General features: G+C 41.7%; 1 protein-coding gene across 1 annotated transcript in view; it reads left to right on the forward strand.

Moving 5' to 3' along the window:
* The window catches only part of STK32A (serine/threonine kinase 32A), a 156,736-nt gene that overhangs the window by 67,197 nt on the left and 64,619 nt on the right, over positions 1 to 24,920 (forward strand). Inside the window, exon 5 of the mRNA XM_066589824.1 lies at positions 18,020 to 18,193. Coding sequence (XP_066445921.1) covers positions 18,020 to 18,193 — 174 coding nt within the window. The remainder of the gene's footprint in view (positions 1 to 18,019; positions 18,194 to 24,920) is intronic.

The raw sequence follows: 24,920 nt of genomic DNA on the forward strand, positions 1-24,920 counted from the left end.
TGAACTGGAACATTAGTCACAAGCCAGACCACTGCCTAAACTCTAATGCTTTTGAGTGCTCACAGCCATGCTACAGAATGTAACAGAAAGTAGTCCTATCGAGAAGAAGTATATTAGCCAGTTGTCCAACAAAAAAACATTATTTAGAGTTAAACCCAGCCCATAATTATATATATTTTTGTATTTATACTTATTAAAAAATATATTTCTATCCCCAAATATTCCAGGACTAATGTTAGAATAGTGCTATGTGCTGTTTCTGTTGAAGAGCCTTACAGTGTCCAGTCCACCTCGTTAAATGTTCTAAGGTGGTCACACATACTCAGTCTTGCGTCTCTACAGTAATGCTGTCTGTTTTCTTACAACATCTTCATCATTTCTTCTAACATTAGAGAAGACTCAGCAACTACTTCAGAAGTAGTCGCTCACCACACCAGGATCCCTCCACTAACCCAGTGGAGCAGGCAAGACTGAGCAGGTGGAACAATTACTGAGGTGATGAACAATAGAAACAGCATGCAGCACTATTCTAATATCAGTTCTGGAATATTTGGGGATGGAAACCTTTTTAAATAAGTGTAAATACAGGTAATGTTTATAATTATGGGCTGAATTAACTAGAAATAATATTTTTGTGGGGCAACTCATTTAACAGACAATGGCACTGACCAGAGGCATAACTTGAAGCTCCTGGGCCCCAATGCAAAACCTGTAACAGGGCCCCCAACTATAATGCTTTATTCATAGTACTGGGCTTCCTGTATGGAGAGGATAGGCCTTATGGGTCCCCTAAGGCTCCTGGGCCCGGGTGCAACCGCATCCCCTGCTTCCCCTATAGTTACGCCAGTGGCACTGACCAACCCCAAGATTTATACGGTAGCTGTTTTTTTTTTTTAAAACATTCTCTTTTTATTGAAAAGTATTGCAGGAAAAGCAATTTAAAACAGTTGGGTCACGCAGGACCTCAATAGAACCTGCACAATAACATAATCATTCAGCTAGTAGGACCAGAAAACAACCAAAAATAATTCCGCAAATTATATGGATCCTCTAGCAGCATTTCTAAAAATAAAGAAAACACAGTTGAAAGGGTAAGACTAGGAAAGGGCATGAAAAAAACCTTGGATTAGGGAAGGGGGTGGTGGGGTAAGTGCAAGGGTGAGTAAGGGGGAATAACATACAGCGAGTGCATTTGTTTACTCTTCGAATAAAGGCAGAGAGATGTAGGTCTAGTAATTCTTGTACAACACAAGGCAACTCAGAAGGTTGTTAGGGATTGAGGATTGTTGTCTCTTTTACCTCGGTTATACGGTAGTTTTTGAATGAGATAACATAAGAGCAGATGGATGGATGCGTATATAGAAGTATGCATGTATGTAATGACTTTTTGGTTATGCCATTGCTGCAGCAGGAACCTATTTACCATAGAAAATAGCAGAAGCTATGAAAATAGAAATATATGAGAAATGACACCATTATGCTGTTGCCTTTGAAAAATTGTGATTTCAGTTCTGGGGGTCATCGTTAAAAGCTGTGATATTCAATAAGATGATGAGACTTGGCAACCCAATGAAATTAAAATGGAAAAATTTATTATGGAAATATTCCTGCCCAGACAATAATGAAACAGTGGGACATCCTCCAAAAAAGTCCATTAAGGCTTCCAAGCCGCATTCTGCTTTGTTAGACAGTTAAAAAAAGAGTAGATTGGTAGCTTAAAAAAACGGCAAATCAAACACAGAGCATTTTTATTTTCACGCATTACAGTCATTCCTGTCTTGTCTCGTCTATAAATTGTTCATGTCTTCAGTGTAACCTAGATGAGTCAATTTAGTGTTATGACTTAGATAGCTATAAAATATGTGTATATTTCATCCAGGATTACTGCAGAAGAAGTTATACAGAAGGTAGTAACGTCTGGGATGCCTCGGGGATATGCTCACATTGACACAAATAGCGGCTCTTGCTACAATAGCATGGGTTGGTTTGATAAACCCAATAATCTGGAGGTGTTCAGGCATTGCTTTATGAAGGAGACAACCATGTGCAGCTCTTGGAGAGAACGTTGGCTGGGTTCCACCATGAAGCTTTCTGCAGCTTTGTGCCACTTCATTTCAATAAGTAAATGGAAGAACTGGCAGTGTTTGAAAATTAAATGTGGCAATGAATGGACTGAAAGATCAAGATTTACATTATAATCAGTCAATGTTATGGTCTGGCGTGAGTCCTTCTTTCTGCTGAATGATATTTCTCTAAGGACAGTAAAGTCTAACTTTGGCACTTAGGGACACAAGATTAATATGTACGAGCCTTACACACCTGCGTCTAATGCTGAGCATTACGCTAACTGCACTACAGAAACTTCTGTCTTCTAAGTTAACCCTTTCCAATCCACTGTCTGACATCTTCCTACATTCTGATTGAAGCTTGTACAGCTCCAATGTCAGAAGACGTCCGACAGGGTATTCTTACCGTCCACTGCCAGCCACTCCGCTGTCGGAGCCTCTCTGGCGCACACACACTGGCTTTAGCCAGCAGATGGCACCGTTGTATAACAGCAAAAAGAGAAAGCCTTTTAGGAAACCCTGAATCCAAAATTGGATTGTAAAGGGTTAATACATTGCGAATTTAAGAGAACAGTATGTTGGCAACCTACATGACTCATGCCTGCTAGCAATAATTCCACTCTGATTAATCAAATGCAAACTAAGTGTACCTATTAAATCAGGGCTACACGTAAATACATGAAAGTTTATAAACCTATCTTATTACGCAAAACTCTCATCATTTTGCTTCCTTTGACTGTGGCTAAGATTTAGTTCATTGCCTTGTTCGTGTATTGAAATACAGAGGCCCAATGAATGGACTGTAGTTTATGCCTGAAACTGGCAGAAATTATAGTGCAAATCTATGCAAGCTCATAGCTGACATAAATTTGATTTCCTGGCACAAGGGGATGCGCCAGATGTATGAAGAGGAGCATGCCATTTTTGACATACTTGCTTTACGTAAGGTAAAAGGGTCATTGGAGTTGCTGGCACCTACTGCAGCTGTTATTATTTGTAGAGAGGGTCATATACATCTAACCTGTCTTGGATGTTGTAGCTGAGTTCTTGTTTTATTTTCCTAGTGTAGTTTAGAAACTAAAAAGTAAATTTTTATTTTTGTGGGCAAGGAAACTGCTTATTTAGATAGCAAATTACTGTACAGCTTCAATTTTCAAGTCGCTTTTAAGGGGGTTTCCAGACAATTGTTGCTGATTGCTTATCATCAGGATAGGTCATCAATGGTTGATCAGGTGGGGTCTGCTGCTTGGACCCCGACCCATCCGCTGTTTGCTAATTTTTAATGAGAGCTGCACTTGCAATTACCAGCTCTGGCTATTACACAGGGGTCAGAGCTATCTGCTTCCACTCTGTACACTGTGTGTGTCATTGGCAATGGTTTTGTCGATCCGCCTTCCAACACTCAGGTTTGACTTAGGGCTATCTGAAGCAGTACCTGCTTAACCCTCATTTTTGCCCTTGAGCGGGGGCGTAGCTATAGGTGATGCAGGGGATGCAGTTGCACCCGGGCCCAGGAGCCTTATGGGGCCCATAGTGCCTCTCTTTTCCATATAGTAAGCCTAGTACTATAAATAAAGCATTATAGGTGGGGGCCCTGTTACAGATTTCGCATTGGGGCCCTGAAGCTTCAAGTTACACTACTGCCCTTGAGCCTTCCAAGCAGGATATGGTCTTTGCTGTGGGGTCCCCAAGCCATTACTCACACAGTCCCACTTGTGTGGCTGCTTATGCTCCACTAGCCAGGGCACAATACCTGATGGTGTGAACAGGTGCTTGTCCAGAGAACAGGTTGTAGTTAGGACTTGCGGCACAGATGCAATAACAAGATCCAAGCAGAAGGTCAGGGCAGCAGGCTATAACGAAGTATAGAGTCGAGGTCAGAAAGTGAAGAATTCAGAATAGTCAGGAGTTAAGCAGGAGTCAGAACCAGAACAAACACAAATTTGGGCTTTATCACAATAGCTGATGAGACTGATTGCTTAGGCATCCTCCATGGGGGTGGATGCTTAATATAGCTGGAAGTGGATGGTGGTTTGTGAGGGACCTGTTAGGAGCGTATTTATTAGCCCTTTAAGTGACTGGGTGGGAGCATGCACAAGCCCAATGGGCAGACAGAATAGTGCTATTGGTGAAGCAGACATGGCTTACAGGATGATGGTGCCCAACCACTGACCTGGCAGCAGGTAAACCAGTGGAGCAGCAGCAGCACACTGTGAAAATAAGGCTCTCTAATCCCAGCAGACCACCAACCTCTAAGGTTTTGTAGCTCAATGTACTCCACTCACTCACTGGCCTGTAGCTTGTAGAGTCTCATAGAAGGATTGTCCCTTTTAACCAAATGCTGGTGCACAAAAAGATATTCGCCCTTTCATCATCCTCCAGAGAGCCATAACCATGAAGACCGTTGAATCAGTGTAAGGGGTCAGACTGCTGTCTTTGATAAGAGTGTATTCTCTTTAACAGCATCTTCAGGCTGGACTGTGTTCTATTACAGGGTGCTGAGGACTTCCTATAGTAGTGTTCTCTGTGCTGCACAGATAGAGAATACTAAAGTGACTAGTCTGGTAACCAGCAACATTGAATGAGGTCTGTTGGTTAAATCATTTTAGTCACAGATAGATTTGTGCAAACCATTACTATGGAAACTAAACTGATCTATCAGGAGAAGGACCTTGGATTATATCACTAGTTCTGGAGCCACTGATACAGCCCTTGTTTAGTTATGCAGCTGAAGAACCTTAGAGGACTGTGACCTGCCGCTATAAGAATTTAGGGGGCCAGGAAGGAAGTTATGCAGCGATTGGAGTGGAGCGGAGGGTGCAATTAGGGTGACAGAGGTCACATACTAAGGGAAGCAATGAAGACCACATCTGCTGCCAGGAAATACTCCAGTCTCCTCAGCAGTGCCAGTCACCAGGTCAACTGGGCAGCTACAGAAGATGGAGGTTTGTGGCCAAAAGGAAGACATTGGCTAGCAATTGAGAGGACTGTTAGAGTATAGGCCACAAGTGAGTAGCCCAGCAGAACAAGGGTCCAAGCAAACCAGAGGGTCCAGTGCAGGTTGGCTGCGATGAATGCGTAAATGGGGCCTGATCAATACAGCACCAATATGTGATGGATGAAAGGGAGTTTTCCATTCTGCTAAGATGACCAGTAGTGTCACTGACTAGAGAGGCAATGGGACGGTGATGACCAGACTGCTAAATTCAAAGATGAAAATCCAGAATGTTTGCGCAGTGTGTGGCATGAAATGCAAAGGAGCTGATATGGTGCTTCCATAGGTGCGGTGCTGAGGAAGTCATTGTGGTAGCAGGAGCAAGTAAGCTGACAAAGCTGCATTGTGGTGGTATCCCTGTTGAGGGCTTAGTCATTACTGGAGTTTTCCTAATTTCTGCTGGAAGAGTTGAATGCCTGGGGAATAGACTGCTATGAAGTTTATGCAAGTGAACGTCGCCATGGATAGATGGGGATTCTGGCCAGGCCAGTTCGAAGAGCATCACCCCCGAAGCAAGGAGGAACCCTACAAAACTAAAATACCTAAAAGACAATCCAATAAGCCCCAGTTACAAGATTGCCTGTCGATGGGCATTAGGTCCACATATTAAGATTTGGAACTGTTTCTAGATGCAACATTCACATAATGTAACCTTCTGTGGAGTTCTAAATCCTGATTATAATTTTCAGTTTTAGTTAAGTTTTACTTTTGCTGCATTAAAAATGCCTTTGCCTCCATCTGTCACCACCATAAAATCACATACCTATCATTCACCTACTTCATCAGATGTTTCCAACATGCCTGTGTCTCAGCGCTTTCTCACACCAGACCAGAAAGCAGCCTTCAGACCCTTTTCCTCAGAATTCACTAGTTCCCAATTGTAAAGTGCTTGGTACTGCGCCATCCCCCAGTCACAACACATTTATTCCAGCCTATCAACTGCTGGAGCCTCAGTTACAGCTGCATCTTTTGCCTCAACTTACAGCACTATTGCTAGGACTTCTACCTCCTGCAGGACCTATGGCTCATCATCCCAGTAATCAATTTCTCTTCGGCTGACTCGAAATACCATCTCCAGACCAACTCTCAGTCATTATGTTTACCAGGTTAGTGCACCAAATGTAACATGGCCGGGCAGCATCCTGGCCATACTACAAGTTTGCACACATTGGAAACAGAATGACCTGGACTCCATAACAATATTTTTTTATTGGCAGACAACACCTCAATTTATTATTTATCTGGACTTGCAACACAAGGGTGGCAGTGGTATGGGGCTTTGGAGTCACTTGGCCTTAACATAACTCTTCAGTTTAGTTCTTCAATTTGGGGCACTGCCAACTTTACTCTTTTCCAGGCATATTCACTGGCAAGTATGGACACAACTGTTGGTTACTCCTTGGGCTGACACTACTCAGTGGTGTGGACTACAGTGTCTCTTGTATCCTGCAGTTGCACTTGTATCTCTCATGCACTACTTGCTACAACTTTCACCTTTCATTATGACTATAATCAATGTAATCAACTGCATCGAACCAGGAACAGGACAATCTATATATTGTCTTTTTGGGAGACCTGCTGTCCATGTGATATAGTGTGGCTCTACCCCCTCACATTGCCCCATACCATAGTGGTATTCCTATAGCAATATAGTTGTACTCCACTCGGTATCGTTATACCACCGACTTGCCATTGTTTCTTTTCGCCAGCATCACTGCACGATGAGTTGAGTAATGTGTTTTATTACATACACCTGACTGTACTGTAATACTCTGGAGTATAAAGCTCTTCCTTTTAGTCATGCAATTTGAAGTTACCTTTTGACCCTACTTAAATAAATGTTGTTCCATTTCCCCATTTGAGAATTGTACAAAGCATTTACCAAAGTTTATCCCTAAAGAGGAAATTTCTTTGCGCCTCAAGGTGAAGATAAAAATAATGGAGTGTAAATGTGTTTTCCATTGGGATTTTCAAGGTGAAAATGTATTTTTATAGTTATCTAAAAAGTGTGGAAATGAAAGCTCTGCAAAATAAACGTACATTTTGGGAACAGAATGAACTAAGACCACTGCTGTTGCACATACTTGACGGTCAATAGTAACTTTAGCTTTACATTATAGAAGAGTTTTCTTGGCAGTCTATCCTTTTAAAGGTCTCAGGTACAAGGCACAGCCATGGTACATGGAGCTGTTATATTGCAACCATGGAAGTCTGTAACCCTATACTATACTTCTGCATGCCTTGGATTTACTATGGAGGCATACAGAGGCTTATTTTCATATTGAACTTTAGTTGAAAGCAAAAAATTTAACTGTCAACCACATCCTGTAGCATAAGCTATTCTCTTAACTATACAGAATATTTGACATATATATATAAAATACAATATACAGACACACCTACTTCCAAAAAAGTTGGAATGATGTGTAAAATGTAAATTAAATAAATTAATTAACTCATTTAGACATTGATGGCAGCAAGACATCTCAAAAGGTTCACACAGAGGAATGTGCACCATTACAATGCCATGTAAATGTCTCAGAGGTGAGGAAACTATTTGCCAGAGTTTTGGGATAGGAATGTTGCCCCATTCTTGTCTGATGTAGGATTCTAATTGCTTAATAGTCCTGAGTAGAGTTGAGCGAACATACTCTGCCGAGCTTGATGCTCGTTCGAGTATTAGCGTACTCGATGGTGCTCGTTTCTCGAACAAGCATCAAGCTGTGTTTGACCCCGCCCCAATTTTTAGTTCCTCCCCGCTGTGACGAGAGAGAGAGACGGACGGACCGAGGTAAAAAAAAACAAACTCGGCACCCGGCGTCCCACATACAAAAATGCTCGAGTCACCCATTGTAGTCAATGGGGTTCATTACTCGAGTAGAGCTCTCGAATTTTATGAAAAGCTCGACTCTAATAACGTGGACTCGAGCATTTGGGTGCTTGCTCATCTCTAGTCCTGAGTCGTCTTTGCCGGATTTTTCACTTTATAATGCGCCAAACGTTTTCTATTGGTCAAAAGTCTGGACTGCAGGCGGCCGGTTCAACACCCGGGCTCTTCTTCTGCGAAACTACGCTGTAGTGATTGACACAGTATGAGGTTTAGCATTGTCTTGTTGAAATATGCAATTCCTTCTTTAAAAGATGCGTTGTCTGGATGGGAGCATATTTTATAAAACCTCTGTATACTGCTCAGCATTGATACTGCCTCTCAAGATGTGTAAGCTGTCCATAGATTACTAGTCACAAAAAAATCAATGTGCAAATTTTTTATGGGGGACCCTCCCAAAAGTTGCCATGTGGTAAGAAAATGAGTTTTTGAAAGTTTCTGGTGAATTGGATAATGTTAACCTGTGCATCATAAACCTTGTAGTTATGATTTTAGAGAGTTTTTGTTAAAAAATTACAGTTCTTCACTCATAAAAAAAACAACTATTTGTCCTAGAAACCTGATCATGGTCTCATTTTATTGATAATGTTCTTGTCCACAAATATATGAATCAGGCCTAAAAAGGGGTTAAAGTAATATTAGTAAATTTTCAGCGCTGGTCATGCTCTGGATTCCCAAAATCCATATTTCCTGAAAACACCCAAGTTCATGGCTACATGCCATTATCTCTGATTTTAATGTCAATAAATTTATTTTTTCGTGTTTAGAATTGAAGAACAGTTTATGTAAAGTACAGAATGTGTTTTCATAGAAATGTTGACAAACCGAAGATGAAAAAGGGTATTGTATGAGAAAAACACAAATGCGAATAAACTACAAGAAATGTATTTCACAGAAAAAAGATGATTTATTACAAGATAGAAGAATCTGTATTACAAAAAAGAGTATTAAGGTGTATTGTGTCAACTAAAAAAAACATAAAAGAAGTTTGATATTTACTTAAATTTTACATGCTTTAAACATCAGGAAGGGGCTTAGAGAGGGCAGCTTTTGCAGTATCAGGGTAAAGTTTCCTGCATTCTGCTATGACTTGTAACAAGAATTGGCGTTGTTCTTCGTTTTTGGTAATACTTGAATTAAAATCTTGGATCAATTTGACACCCCTCTCTATTGTGTCATTTACCTTTAATTGTTCTACTATCATTTTACCTCTCAAGTAATCAGCATTTTCTAACCAAACACCTGAATCCCTTTCCAAGAAAAAAGTTGCAATTTTGAACCATTGAAAAAAATCTAAGGTTTGAGGAAAAATAAAAAAATCTATTTCCTTGATCAACAGCAAATGTGCTTCTTCAAGGCTGAATTGTGCTCTTACATTTCTGTCATTTAATTCATTTTCAACCTCCTGCTCTTCAAAAGCTAATTCGAAAGCCATTTTTCCTAACTTCTTTATTCAAAGTTTAATCAAAAAAACCTAAATGCCACTTGTTCTGAATTTAGATACCACAGGTGATTTATAAATTTGCCAATTGTTTTTTCTGATACCTCTTTAGCAATTTATTTATAATCAATTTTAACAATTGCAAATCTTGGTTGGGGGCCATAGCCGCCTAGGGGGCATTAAACCAAGCTTTCACATCAATATTAATAATAAACAAACAGATTTGGCCTATTCCATTCTTTTCCACATCATTCAAAGGAAACTGATCCCTAAGAATATACATTTTTAGAGAATAAATGGCTTTGGCCATCCACCTAGCATGATGAATGGCACCAGGTCCCCTGAGAGAAATTTCTTCTTCAGTAGTACATCCCAAAAAATTAAACCTAACTTGAGAAATTCTTTATAGTCATTCCTGGGCGGCTGCTGTTTTAGTTCTTCTAAAAGAAAGTTTGAAATCTCTTTGGGATCATTTATTTTGTTTTTAATATATTTATCCTCAATACCACTTTTTATTTTCTTTTGTCTGTTAGACCACTTATTTTGAAACTTTTTAAAAATATCTGGTTGAGGACCAGTGGTGCCTTTAAAAAGATTTTTAAAATGTGATGACGACTTGCCAGGTATAAAAGATTTTTTCAAACATTTTTTCTAACAGAACACATGTTCCTCTGATATGACCTGTTTACCTCAGTGGTATCAAAACACATCACCTCGATTTTTCCAACTGCCCCCCCCCCCCCTCTTCTACTTCAGAGAATACAGCTTTTGCTTGAGTGATCTCCATGCTATTTTAAAGCTGAGGTACTCCTATCAATTGATCTTTTGCCCAACAGCTAATGAGAATAGCTAGCCTCTCTATACTTTCTCTTTTCAAAATATCTGAAAGCAATTATCCATTCCAGTGTAAAACAACAGCCTCTAAATCTGAATTTTTTAAACCTACTTGTAATTAGCTGGGCCTTTTCCTGTCGAAAATGTTGTCCACAAAGTCACACTGTACTCCTACTTAAAGGGGTTGTCCCGCGCTGAAACGGGTTTTTTTTTTTTTTCAATAGCCCCCCCGTTCGGCGCGAGACAAACCCGATGCAGGGATAAAAAAAAAACAACTGGTAGTACTTACCGAATCCCCGCGCTCCGGTGACTTCTTACTTACCTTGCGAAGATGGCCGCCGGGATCTTCACCCACGGTGGACCGCAGGTCTTCTGTGCGTTCCATTGCCGATTCCAGCCTCCTGATTGGCTGGAATCGGCACACGTGACGGGGCGGAGCTACGAGGAGCAGCTCTCCAGCACGAGCGCCTCATTCAACACAGAGAAGACCGGACTGCGCAAGCGCGTCTAATCGGGAGATTAGACGCTGAAAATTAGACGGCACCATGGAGATGGGGACGCTAGCAATGGAGCAGGTAAGTGAATAACTTCTGTATGGCTCATAATTAATGCACAATGTACATTACAAAGTGCATTAATATGGCCATACAGAAGTGTATACCCCCACTTTGTTTCGCGGGACAACCCCTTTAAGGCTAAAATGTCTACATTTTCACCTAACGTTCTGCAGTAGCTGATATAATTCGCACTCCATCCCTGTCCGAAGTATTACATCTATCCAACAATGACAACTTTTTGGTAAGAATTTCTTTACTTCCTCGAGAGTACTTCATTTTCCTTGCACTTGGCTCCTCTTCCTGATGTGTTCCTGGGATGTCCTCAAATTCATCTTATGTCAGCTCCTCGTCTTCTAATGAGCTGCTTAGAAGAAAGTCTAAGTCTTTTTTTTTGTCGCCTGAAAAACAAAAAAATGCCAAAACAACCTATTAGTATCTCCCCTCTAATAAAACGACATGCAATTAAAAAGAGAGCAAACACACCTACTTGTTGGGATTTTTCCAATCTTACGATCTGAGCTGATTTCCTCTCTTCTCTCTGTTTTTCTGCTCGCACAAAAGTCAACTCCTCCCATGCAGCCAGAACAACCTTTTGTCTCTGGAGTAACAAACACCTAGTCTACTTCAATAGTATTGATGAGTGCATCCTGATGAACAATATCGAAAAGGTCATCAAGGGTTGACTTGAAGGCCTCCACCTTTTCATTTTTGAGCTGCACTTGAAGTTCTGCCAGCATTTTTTTGCAGTCCATAAGGTATGACGTCACACACACGCACTGAAGGTAGCCAGGAGGCAGGGGATGTCACCCAGAATTGCAGTGAGCGATCCTCGGGCCCATGATGCCATTATCCAATGGATAATGGTGATCACGGAACAGTGAAAAAAGGTAACGTTTCAGCTCCCCTCATGGATCGGATCCATTAAGGTAGGTGAAAATACTTACCTCTGTGATGTGGCGTGCATGCTCAAAAGGCCAAAAAGCCCGGCAAATTTAAAATCTCCCTGCGCCCGGCATCAAAGATAGCCAAGTGCAGAGAGATGTCACCAGGGACCGCTGTATGTAAATAACATTGGATAACAGCGGATGCTCCTGTCTGCAAAATGGCAGACGCGTTGGCAAAAGTCGAGACTTGCCCAAGAAATTTTAAATCTCCCTGTTCCTGGTTACCAAAGGGAGTCGAGAGACTGGAGATTTCACTGGAAGCCGCAGTGAGTAGTCCCTGGTCACGTGATCAGTGTTATCAAATGGACAATGGCGATCACGTAAAAGTTTTTAAAAAAGGTCAAGTTTCATCTCTCCTCACCGATGCGTTCAGTGAGAGGAGATGAAACATCTTACCAGAGGCCTTCACATTTGAACCCCAATGCGATCCTCCTCCAAGGACCTTCCCTGGCTTTTGCGCATGCGCCCTCTGGCAAAATGCTGGACACATGTGCTGGAGCTGGGGATGACCTGGGAAATTTAAAATCTCCTTACTTCCAGCTACCAAAGGTAGTCGAGATAAGAGGTAGCCATCTACGATTAGGCTGGGCTCACAGGAGCGTGTAGGAATTGCAGATTCCACAAGCGTTTGATCCGCGGTTCATTCGAATGCATTGGATTACACTAATCGCTCATATTAGTGGGTCAGAATAGCGTAATCCACTCGCAGAAAACAGAACGCAGCATGTTCTATTTTACTGCAGATATCCACATCATAGAACCCATTCTGCTCTATGATCGCAGATATACCCGTAGCCCATATGTAACTACATTGTGTACGGGCTGCAGGCACCCAGGTCATTGCTAAGCGACACCACGGGAAATATAAACAAAAAAAAGGTGTACTGCGCATGACCGCCTGTGTGAGTACGCAGTTATGCGAAGTAGTATACGAGGTCGTATACAGAGCCACGGCCGGGCTCACAGCTGGGATCCTAATGCGGGTCCACAAGCAGATTCCATATACGGCCGTGTGAGTCCAGCATTATTTAGATAGCTACCTGCAATGCGTAATTTACACAAAGTCCTCAGCTTGCCTTCTTGCAGTTCCAGGAGCAGCTTGTTGAGCGCCTTCTGTGTGAGACCACCACACCTCAGCAATTTTGCGAAGCCTCACATCCCTGCCGCTGAGGTCAAGAAATGCCCCCCCTAGAAAAGCATGGGTGGAGGAGGGATACCCGGTTTTATTGCCACATGTGCCCATCCCAACCAGCCTCTGTAATTACCCATTTTCAGAAATACCACACAGTTTACATTATTACTTTTATCTAAGATTTAGGGAATGCCAAAAAGGAACGGGGGGGGGGGGGGGGATTATTTTTAGGAAGTTAATTTTTTTTCTGCTCAAGTGAGCAATGGGGCCTGGACTTTATCCAGTTGTGCCCTGAAATCCAGTGAGTGTTCCCTCCATTATAGGCCTAGCCATGTATCCAGTAAGCAAATTGGGGCTACAATGGGTGTGTTTCTAAACACAGGAAAAACAGAGATTCATTTTGTGGTGTAAATCTTTATTCATATGTGTGCTATACCAAAAAAAAACCTGTTTCTAAATTGACACAATTGCCAAAAAATGAAAATCATAATTTTTTTTCCTTCTGCTTTGCTTCAATTCATTCAAAAACTGTGGGTTTAATATAGGCAGTACACCCCTAGATGAATTCATTAAAGGGTCTAGTTTTCAAAATGGGGTCATTTGTGTGGTTTCTCTGTTTTGGCCCCTTAAGGGCTCTACAAGTGGGCAATGGGACCTAAAACACCTTCTAGCAAAATGTCTGTTCTGAAAGCCACCGGCTGCTCCTTTCAGTTTGGGCCCGTTGTGCATGAAGACATAATAATAGAGCCACAATGGGTATGTCCCTGAACACAGGACAAACAGGGGGATCCATTTTTGGATGTAAATCCTCATTTTCATGTGCACTACAGAAAAAAAAATTGCCTTTAAAATGACATACTCGCAAAATATAATTTGTCTCCTCTAAATTGCATTAACTCCTGGAAAAAAAAAACGTGGGGTCAAAATACTCCTGACACCCCTTAGTGAATATATTAAGCGGTGTAGTTTTTAAATTGGGGTCATTTGGGGGGTTTCTATTATTCTGACACTTATGAGCCTTTGCAATCTTGGCTTGGTGTAGGAAAACAAAATGTTCCACTAAATGGTAATAATTAATGTTAAATTTGTATGTCTCCTAAATGGTTAAAAAATAGAGATGAGCGAACGTACTCGGTAAGGGCGCACTCGGGTGCGCTGTGGGGCGGGGGGTTGCAGAGGGGAGTGGGGGGTAGCAGCGGGGAACAGGGGGGAGCCCTCTCTCTCTCCCTCTCCCCCCCACTCCCCGCTGCAACCCCCCGCTCACCCACAGCGCACCCGAGTACTTTTCACCCGAGTAGTGAAGTACTCGAAAATCGCGGTGCTCGATTGCGAAATCGTCCTTACAGAGTACGTTCGCTCATCTCTATTAAAAAACTAAAGTTTTTCAAATGTGCATCCAGAATAAAGTAAACAGTTTAATATATATATATCTCTTATTATGTTTGCATGTATTTGAGATATTGCAATTGAAAATTTGAAAAAAATGACAATTTTTCAAAATTTTCTAAATTGTGGCGCTTTTAATAAATATACACAAATTCTATCGGTCTACTTTTACCACCTAATTGAAGTACATTATGTAATGAAAAAACAATGTTAGAATCTCTTGGATATGCAAAACCTTTACAGATTTATTCTATGTTACAGTGACACATGTCAGATTTCGAAAATTTGGCTTGGTCATTAAGGTGCAAACAGGCTTGGTTACTAAGGGGTTAATGTTATCCAACTGATCTGAAACTTTGGGAACCTAATTTTCTTACCAATTGACAACTTTTAGGAGGGTCACCCAAAAGATATCGCAAGAAAAAAAATTTCCCCATATACCCTGCAACCACCCATGCCATAGGCACTAATGCAACCCCATACCATCAGAGGTACAGGCTTTTAAACTGTGCTCTGATAACAAGCTGGATCATCCCCCTCCTCTTGAGTCTGCAGGATGCGGCATCTGTGGTTTCCAAAAATTTGAAAATTTTCATTTATCTAACCAGAGAAGAGTTTTCTATTTTGCCTCAGCCCATTTTAAATGAGTATTGGCCCAGAGAAGGTGCTGGTGTTTCTGGATTGTGTCAATTTATGGCTGCTTTTTGCATGATACAGCTTTAACTTGCATTTGTGGATTGAATGGGCAATTGTGTAGATTAAACTGTGTTCACGGACAATTGTTTCTGGATGTATTCCTGAGTCCATGCAGTGATTTGCATTACAGAATCATACCTGTTTTTAATGCCTCCTGAGGGCCCATGGATCTCAAGCATCCAATATTTACCATCAGCCTTCTCCCTTGTGCACAGAAATTTCTCCAGATTCTCTGGATCTTTTGATATTGTCAGGACTCGAACCTGGGAGCTCCCATGCTCCAGGCTATGCCTCTTTTGATTGAGCTATCAGTCCTATGTTTAGCTCCAATCCAAAACCTTGCCCTTGTTCCTTGCTCCTAGTTCCATGCTCCTGTGTTTCCCTGACTGGCTGCACCCTGTTTTTTCCCTAATTAGTTTCCCTATATAAACCTGGCGCTGTCACTCCCTCCTTGCATAATTATTATGCTTCCAGCCTCTAGTCAAGCTCCTCCACTTATGTGCTCCACTTACAAAAGATAATTGCTCCTGTGTATCAACCTCTGTCTTCCCCTGACTACGCTACCTGCCTGCTCCTCTGTACTACACTTTATACTTCCCATGTACCGACCTTTGACTATGCTACCCGCCTGTTCTGGTTCCGACTAGGGACTCCGAACCGGAATCTGATTGCTACAGTACTGTAGATGGTAGGATATTGAAAGTTTTGACAATTTTACATTGAGGAACATTTTTCTGATATTGTGCCACAATTTTTGGACGCAGTTTTTCAGAGTAGTGAACCTCTGACCACCTTTGCTACTGAGAGACTCTGTATATAAAAGAGCATGTTAGAGAGGCAGTCATGTGACTTTGTAGATAATTGACCCTCCAGCTGTTTTTCATTAGTACCACTTACTTTTAAAGTCTTCTGGTACCCATGTCGCAACGTTTGTGAGATGTGTTGCTGCCATCAATTTCTAAATGAGTTAAAGGGGTTGTCTCGCGAAAGCAAGTGGGGTTATACACTTCTGTATGGCCATATTAATGCACTTTGTAATATACATCGTGCATTAAATATGAGCCATGCAGAAGTTATTCACTTACCTGCTCCGTTGCTAGCGTCCCCGTCGCCATGGATCCGTCTAATTCTGATGTCTTCTTGCTTTTTTAGACGCGCTTGCGCTGTGCGGTCTTCTGCCTGGTGAATGGGGCCGCTCGTGCCGGAGAGCTGGTCACCGCGTCGTCATCGTAGCTCCGCCCCGTCACGTGTGCCGATTCCAGCCAATCAGGAGGCTGGAATCGGCAATGGAACGCTCAGAGCCCATGGTGCACCATGGGAGAAGACCCGCGGTGCACCATGGGAGAAAACCGCAGTGCATCCCTGGGAAAGGACCGGCGGCCATCTTTGGGAAAAGGTTTTTTAAAGTCCTTATTTCGTCGGATCGGTGAGTAGCAAGCGGTTTAAAAACCGCTTTCATTTGCTATTTTATGCCAGGGGGGTGACAGGGGGAATGGGGTAAGGTAAAATTTTGAGGTTTGCCGCGAGACAACCCATTTAATTTTTTAAAATGGAAAGAGCACCTATCAGAAAATGAAAGTGAGACAATGTTCTACTGTGAAAAGAATATGGTTATATGAGATTTGCACTGTGTGTATGTATGAACGTATGTGTGTGTATATGTATATAATATAATATTAATAGGTTTGTGTATTTTTAATGGAACTATATAATCATGTGGAGTTGGAAGGGACCTCCAGGTCATCTGGTCCAACCCCCTTCTCAATGCAGGATTCACTAAATCATCCCAAAAAGATATTTGTCCAGCCTTTGTTTGAACACTTCCATTGAAGGAGAACTCACCACCTCCCGTGGTAACCTGTTCCACTCATTGATCACCCTCACTGTCAGAAATTATTTTTCTAATATCTAATTTGTGTCTTCTCCCTTTCAGTTTCATCCCATTGCTTCTAATTTTTTCTTGTGCAGATGAGAATAGGGCTGATCACTCTGCACTCTGACAACCCTTCAGATATATGTAGACCGCTCTTAAGTCTTCTCTCAACCTTCTTTTTGGCAAGCTAAACATTCCCAGATCCTTTAACCATCCCGGTAGCCCTCCTCTGAACTTTCTCAAGTTTGTCTATGTCTTTTTTAAATTGTGATGCCCAGAACTGGGCACAGATGAGGTCTGACTAAGGAAGAGTAGAGGGGGATAATTACCTCATGTGATCCAGACTCTAAGCTTCTCTTAATACATCCCAGAATTGTGTTTGCCTTTTTTTGCTGCTGCATCACACTGTTGACTCATGTTCAGTCTATGATCTATTAGTGTATATAATTTGCTACTCTAAAAAGTGTAATTTTAGAGGGTAGCAACGTTACAGAGTTGCAGTTCTGCCACATGTCAAAATACAGAATGGCTCTCTGATGAATAGCTATTATTAAAGAATTATGCTGTTATCATAACATGAAAAATAAGGAATTGTCCCATTTACATTTAAGCCTCACTGAAACAATCATGTTTAAATACCGTTTGAACAAAGACCTAAATACACATGCATGCATAATTTGGATATATTTAATCCATATTTACAACAGTGCTCGTGTGCATATTTTATCCATACTGAATTTTCATCCATATTTCATTAGTGTTTATTTCCATATTACATATAGAAATACAGATCAGATAATGACACTAGATCAAAATAAGAAACTGTTTCTTCAGGCCAACTTGATTTGATGTAAAAACTGCTTAATACATTTTGAGCTGCATTATAAATTTGGACCACCGATTTAATACACTACATTAATCAAAAATGCACAGTTTTGGATAGCTGCATTAACTAACATTGGTCCATATTCAGGACAGACGCCATATACATAAAGCACATTTATTGCAGATGTATCCGATATGGGTTTGATTCCCATGCTACTTTTCTTAAATTATTAAATGTCTCTTCTTAAATGCATTGGAGATCGTTGGACATCACACATCGATAACGAAGGATCTGGAGACGTTTCTAACTTCTTAATGTTTTTGGATTTTAGGAAAGGATTCCATATAGTCACATTTTTGACATAACATGCTTCGTATTCCAGGTATTCATTTCAAGATGAAGAGGATATGTTTATGGTTGTGGATCTTCTTCTTGGTGGTGACCTTAGATACCATCTGCAGCAAAATGTCCGTTTCTCTGAAGCCTCTGTTAAGCTCTTCATCTGTGAAATAGCCATGGCACTTGACTACTTGCAGAGCAAAAATATAATTCATCGGTAAGTCTGTTCTATTTTCATGCATTTGCTTTGCATGTGCGATCGTATTAAGAATGGTTACAGTTTTCCTTATACTTTAACCTTCACTTAGACCAGTTGTAAATGGGCGATTAATAATACAGGCATTCCCGTGTGCCTCCATCACAGCTGCTGGACCCAACCCAACCCAACCAGAGGCCTAATGACCAAACTGGCAGCATTGTTGGGATCTATGGGGCTGAAGGTTCACATCGCTAGACATGCGGCCAGGACCTGTGCCCATACGCGTACATATATGCTCCTGTACCGTTAGCCTACGGATTATTTTAACATAGTAAAGACAGAAATGGAGTTTAGATCAGTTGTCCAGATGAACGTTCATCTAGCAGCTACCACCCCTGTATTCCCTATTATTCCTGGCTTGGCTGAATGTAAATATAATGGGGATATAGTAGAGCGAGCAAAGTTTCTCTTCCTCTGAGGGAAACAATAGACATACAGCAGATATCGGGGACTATCTAGTATCCCACCATAGACTTTGCACTGTTTGGTCCTGCTGATATTGCTCTGGTCTTCCTTCTAAAATCTAATGCCTATAGCCTGCTTTATGGATTTTTCAAAAACTTGAAAAGGAAGTAAAATACCACAGAGGCATCTTATCTTATCTATGATAACCGGAAATCTGTTATTGTGGAATTTTTCAGCATTTTTTAAGTTTGTTTTTTTTTTCATGCTGCCACTTGTTTTAGTAAAGTCTTAGGGAAATAGGAAATGTGCTAAAAAGGCTGGAAAAAATGCATTCTGCAAATGTAAGGGCATCGGAGAAAATCCACCTTCACATTTCTTCTATAGTTTTGTAGCTTGATGCCACCAAATTCTAATGTTGGTCTTCTCCATTCTATGTGATTAGTCAGCGTGTGACTATCCTAGTGGAGGAACCAGACCTAGAATTTTGTTTTTGTCTACAAAATGCTTTAAAATCCATGTTCTGTGAACTACAGTGCGAATTCCCATTGAACACAAAATCTGCAGAATACACATGGAACATCCAAAACGTGAACGTACCCCAATACACTAAATAAACTGCAGCAAAAACACTTGTAAAAATGCCATGAATGTTAAGTATTTCTAATTGTGTTTATAGCAAGTGAAAAACAGAAAAAAGGTGTATGTCAAGAAAACCTAAAGTTGTCCCCCACTGCCCAACTGAAAGATATTGAACTCTGTAATAAACTTATATTCCACATTGTCCTTTTCCGCTCTGTTGTCAGGCTCCTCGGATTTCTGCAGTTTTTACATAGTGGTGCAATGACATAATATCCATAATGACTGTAAATGAGCACAAAGTTCATTAACGGCTGCAGGATATTACTTTACTGTGAACGAAGTGCCACCAAAGCCAACTGAAGGGTTTTACAATTGTCAGAAAAACTCCTTCAGGGCTTATTCACAGGGGCGAGAATCTCACACATTGTGATATACACGAATATGAACTCAATATGAACAATTTTTTTGAATGGACCTATTGACATGAGCGATTTCCTCCCCCCTTGTGATGCTGCCAGGATAAGTATGGCAGCATGTTCCAACTTTTCACGTTTTCATAGAACCCCTCTCCTGTTGTTTTCAATGGGACCTTTAAAGACATTGCATGCCATGTGATGTGCATACAAGTGCAATGTAATGTTTCCCATTGAAATCAGTGGGAAACACTTGCCGATCCTTTGACTTGCGTAAAACATGAGCCTGAGGTGTTCAATTTCCCCAAAGCGATACAAGGCTTAAAATGAAAAACGCTTCACATCGGCATGAAAAGCATACCTTGGCGAGCGCGTTATGGGGCGCAGTTTCTTGGCCCAACATTGCCCTCGGCTGTGTGAATGTAACCTTAGGCTGCCTTCAAAGATGTAGAATCTCTGCTGGTGGAATTGCTGCAGCAAGGCATGTGGAGGGCCGTTCTAAAATCTCCCTCACATGGTGCATAACATTTCCACTATGCAAGTTTCTGAAAAGTGCTGCATATTCTAAATGTCTATCTATTGTGTGGATTAATGCTACAGAAGCCATACGAGGGTTTACTCCCACGGTAGATTCAAAAATTGTAGCCATATGTCCCCCAGTTCAGTGTAGATTTGGCCACTACGAATTTACAGGATAATGGCTGCAAGCAGGGGCGTAACTAAAGGCTCAGGGGCCCTGATGCAAAATGTGAGCTGGGACCCCCCTCCTCTCTGTTTCTGTACTCGTACCCATACCTAAACCATGCTGCACAGAGACATAACTTGAAGCTTCTGGGCCCCTATGCAAAACCTGTAACAGGGCCCCCAACTATAATGTTTTATTCATAGTACTGAGTACCCTATATGGAGAAGAGAGGCCTTATGGGCCCCCTAAGGCTCCTGGGCCCGGGTGCAACTGCATCCCCTGCATCCCCTATAGTTAGGCCCCTGGCTGCAAGTTTTCCTATGATGATATGATTTCATCCAAGGTGTCCAAAGAAGCTTGTAATGCAGTGCATGGAGGCTGCACGGACTGTGTGCGATCTACATGAACCATTAGGCTCTATTTGTATTAGTGCTGTCAGAAACCTGACAGGCCCATTATAGTCTAATCATTCTGAAAACAGAAACCACGATGCTACGGTGAACAGAGCCGTACCTGCAGTCAACTTGTGATCTGGTGATGATGGGGAATATAATGAAATCTTGAATAAAGCATGAACTATGAACCAGGAACGGACAAAAAAACACAAGAACAATCAAATCCATCCCGAATAAATAAGCACTTTGTAATAGAAATGATTAGGAGCAGTGAGACGTCTTCCGGGACGGACTATTGTATACTTGATAGAATCATTCATGCAGAAGTTGGTGCGATAGAAATGAATTGTTTCTCTGTAATGACACGTAGATTAGTCCATATCAGTCAGTTCCAGGCGGCCAGTTTTATACAGATGTTAATGCCGTGCCATGCTTTGCTGAAGAGTGACGGGCGATTTAAAGCTTTCTTGCCAGAACATTCACATGCATTGCAAGCCTTCCTACACCAACATGTTCTAGCAATGGCCAAAAACATACAGAACATTGATTTACTGATGATTTAGTGATCAAGTCCGAAAGTAGTAATTCCATTGATCATCACCATTGCCTTCTACTCCCCGCTGGTACTGGTGTCGAAGAGAGCAGTGTTTGCCCTTTTTGTAGCAACAACACCAATTCTGTATCAGTTCTGAAGGTCTGAGTGCAACCTCTGTAAATAGATGTGTTATACAATATATTACATGGCAGATTTGCTTCTTATTTGCCCCGACAATGTATGGCTCTTCAGTCCTGGCATTGGCTGGCTGATATGAACAAAAAAAAGTATAAAGTCCTGCAATCAAGCAGGTTGAGTCCTCGACTGTTAGCCACAGCCTGTGCCCTGGAGGACTGGGCAGAAGTGGTTTCTAACTGCTTCTGCCTTCTTCTTTCCAGGCTCCAAAGCACTAAATGAGCGCTATGCAGTGTCTAAGAGAAAGCGCAAGTGAAAACCGGGCAATATGTGCACATTGTGAGATGCATAAATCTTGCACAAATATGAACCCCATTCTATTGAATGAAGTCATATACATGAGCGACTTTTATGTATTTATTTTTCTCCCCCACATCGTGGTGCGGGAAAAAATCGTGGCATGTCCTAACTATCTTTGGGCGTTGCCTCGGAATGTATCGCCCATTGTTTTCAATGCAGCTAGCAAATGCATTGCACCAGAAGATAGCAACTGTATTGAAGTGATCGGAGGTGTACACCTGGCATCCACAGGGACATCGACCTGTGCACGAGCGCGATATTAAGACGATTTTCACTCCCCGATATCATGCTTGGCCGTGTGTAGGAAGCCTAATAGAATCCTATGGATGCCCCAGCTAAAGTGGAAAAGTCAGAAATAACGTGAATGATACCCAGAGGTCTTATTTGACGTCACAGATGTTAAAAATAAAATAGTTACAAAAATAAGTAGTAAAAAAAAATGACAAAATTAAAAAAAATGTATATATACATAAAGAAAACGCCCCTCTGCCGACGCCAACCAAAGCCCTCGCCCTATGCGCCCTGTAATCCAAGACTATACAAATTTTCATATGTAAAAACATCCAAAGCAAAATGAGGGGCCCATTCCTGCATTTTAATTTAGCGGAAATATACAAATTTTAAAAATAACTATAAATTTAAAAATAAACTTTCTTTTTTGCTTTTTATCCCCAAAAACTAAACTGAAAAAAAAAACCTGTGAAATAAGATATTACAAAACAACCTTATAAAAAGATGCCAACTGTGGTTTTCCGCTTGTGTCCTGTTTTGCTATCTGTTCCATTTAAATAAAAACGGATCCATTCAAAACAGGGATGAAAATGCTGATGTGAATGAGCCCTACAACAATTAATAAAATCTGCAGTACCCGTTTGTTGGAGTATTCTGTTCATGTGTCCAAGTGTATTAGAATGTAGGCCCCTTTTAGATGTATAGTGGTACGGCCCACTGCACGCGAGCATAAGCAGTTTTGCACTGTGATTTTGTGGAATTAAAGTTGCATATTTGCACACGCATCTGCGCATTTTACTATACTTTTTTGGGCACACAATAAAATATGCACCGATGCTCTCAGCCACAGGAACAGCCAAATTCTTTAATGAGTGCCAGATGTTTGTTTATTTATTTTTTGTATGAGCATGGAAAGTAGAGCGTGCTGCATTTTTTTTTTTCTTGCGCACTGCAGTTACACACCCAAAATACGCTCTTGTGAACAAACCCATTGAAACCAATGGGTTCTTTTTTCAGCATATTGCGCACACAAGTGTTTCATGTTCAAATGTGCAGGCAAATACGTCTGTGAGAGACCAATCTAAGTCTGGTGTCACACGGGCGTGTTTCTGCGAGTATTTGTCAATGCAAATTAATACGCATACGGTGACAGCTTTGGGTCATTTTCTTTTCTATATACATATATATTTTAATTTTTTTCTGTAATTTTTTTAACTTTTATTTTTTTGTAAATATTTTTTTCTACTATCTCTGTCCCCTATGTCATCATGTAAGACCTCTGGGGGTCATTTTCATTGTCTTTTCTTTACACTTTTCCACTGCAGCTGGGGCATCCATGGGAGCCCCAGTTATAGGGAAAACATCCCCCCGTAGTAACATAAGTCACTGGCAGAGCTGATTAGGGTCTGCTAAGACCCTGCAGCATTGCTGTAACAGAGGGCACCCGGGGTTCACATGATGGTCGAATAGCGGAAGAAACACTTCCACTTTCCAATTCACTACATAGCGCTCATTGAGTGCTATGTAGCCTGTAAAGGAGGAGGCATAAGTGGTTAAAAACTGCTTCTGCCTTCTCCTGATAGTCCTCGGCTGTGACTAACTGCAAGAGCTTTAATCCCGTGCCGTATTTTTACCATCAGACAGGATTAAAGCCCAGGAATAAGTGCCGTAAATTTACTGTGCTTGGTCCTTAATGGGTTAGAAAAAAAGTTGACTTTTTTTTTGTTGCCATCAGTCACCTATAGACTCCCATGTTAAAAACTTATACATTATTGTATATATATATAGAGTATTGGAACAAGTCACATTTTTTTTGTCTTCTACTCCCCTGCGTCTCTCTATTACAATATGGTACATGATGGATCCATATTACTGTAGTGTGCGTGGACTTTTAATTGTTTTAAGTTCTTGAAAAGGATATAACTAGAGATGAGCGAGCACCAAAATGCTCGGGTGCTCGTTGCTCGAGTAGAACTTTTCGCGATGCTCGAGAGTTCGTTTCGAGTAATGAACCCCATTGAAGTCAATGGGCGACTCGAGCATTTTTGTATATGACCCATGCTCCGCTAAGGTTTTCTTTTGTGAAAATCTGGAAAACCCAAGAAAGTGATGGAAACGACACAGAAACGGATAGGGCAGGTGAGGGGCAACATGCTGGGCTGCATCTTAGGTTCCCAGGTCCCATAATAAGCCACAATAGCGGCAAGAGTGGGCCCCCCCCCCCCTAACAATTTTTACTTCGGACAAACCCTCATTAGCAAGGCACACCTTAGCTAAGCACCACACTACCTCCATCCAAGCACAATCACTGCCTGCGGGACACACCCCTGCTCTTCTCTTGGGTTACATGCTGCCCCAACCCCCCCCCCCCCCCGCCCCGTACGACCCTGCATCCGCAGCGCACACAAAAGGGTCCCTGCGCAGCCTCCAGCTGCCCTCATGCTACACGCTCACTTCATGGCCACACCACCCTCATGTCCATTTATAAGTGCATCTGCGATGAGGAGGAACCGGAGGCACACACTGCAGAGGGTTGGCAGGGCCAGGTAGCGAGCCTGCAGTTGAGAATCAATGAGAAATTGACGTTTGATCTTCATTCCAATAAAGTGCCAATCTCCGTCAGGAGCTCCAAACATGGGCATGAGTTACATAGCTATGGGGAATCCATGTGCCCACACAGTATTCACTCTGTCTAGGTGTCAGATAGCTCAATCGACACCGCAAAGGGAAAGCCATCTGCACTTTGCCCCCTACCCAAGTCAGTCAGTGTATTTGTGCCAGACAGGTCAAACACCGCGATGGGAAGTCTGTGTGCACCAACAGCATAGGTGGGTCCAATGCAACCCCAGACATGAACAATAAAGAAATCAGAGTGGCCAAACATGGCAGACTACACTGCACCGACAACATAGGCCTCGGGCCACAGCTTCAGCAATCGTAGGCATGA

Source organism: Eleutherodactylus coqui, chromosome 2, assembly GCF_035609145.1.
Source record: "Eleutherodactylus coqui strain aEleCoq1 chromosome 2, aEleCoq1.hap1, whole genome shotgun sequence".
In the NCBI taxonomy this organism is placed as follows: Eukaryota; Metazoa; Chordata; class Amphibia; order Anura; family Eleutherodactylidae; genus Eleutherodactylus; species Eleutherodactylus coqui.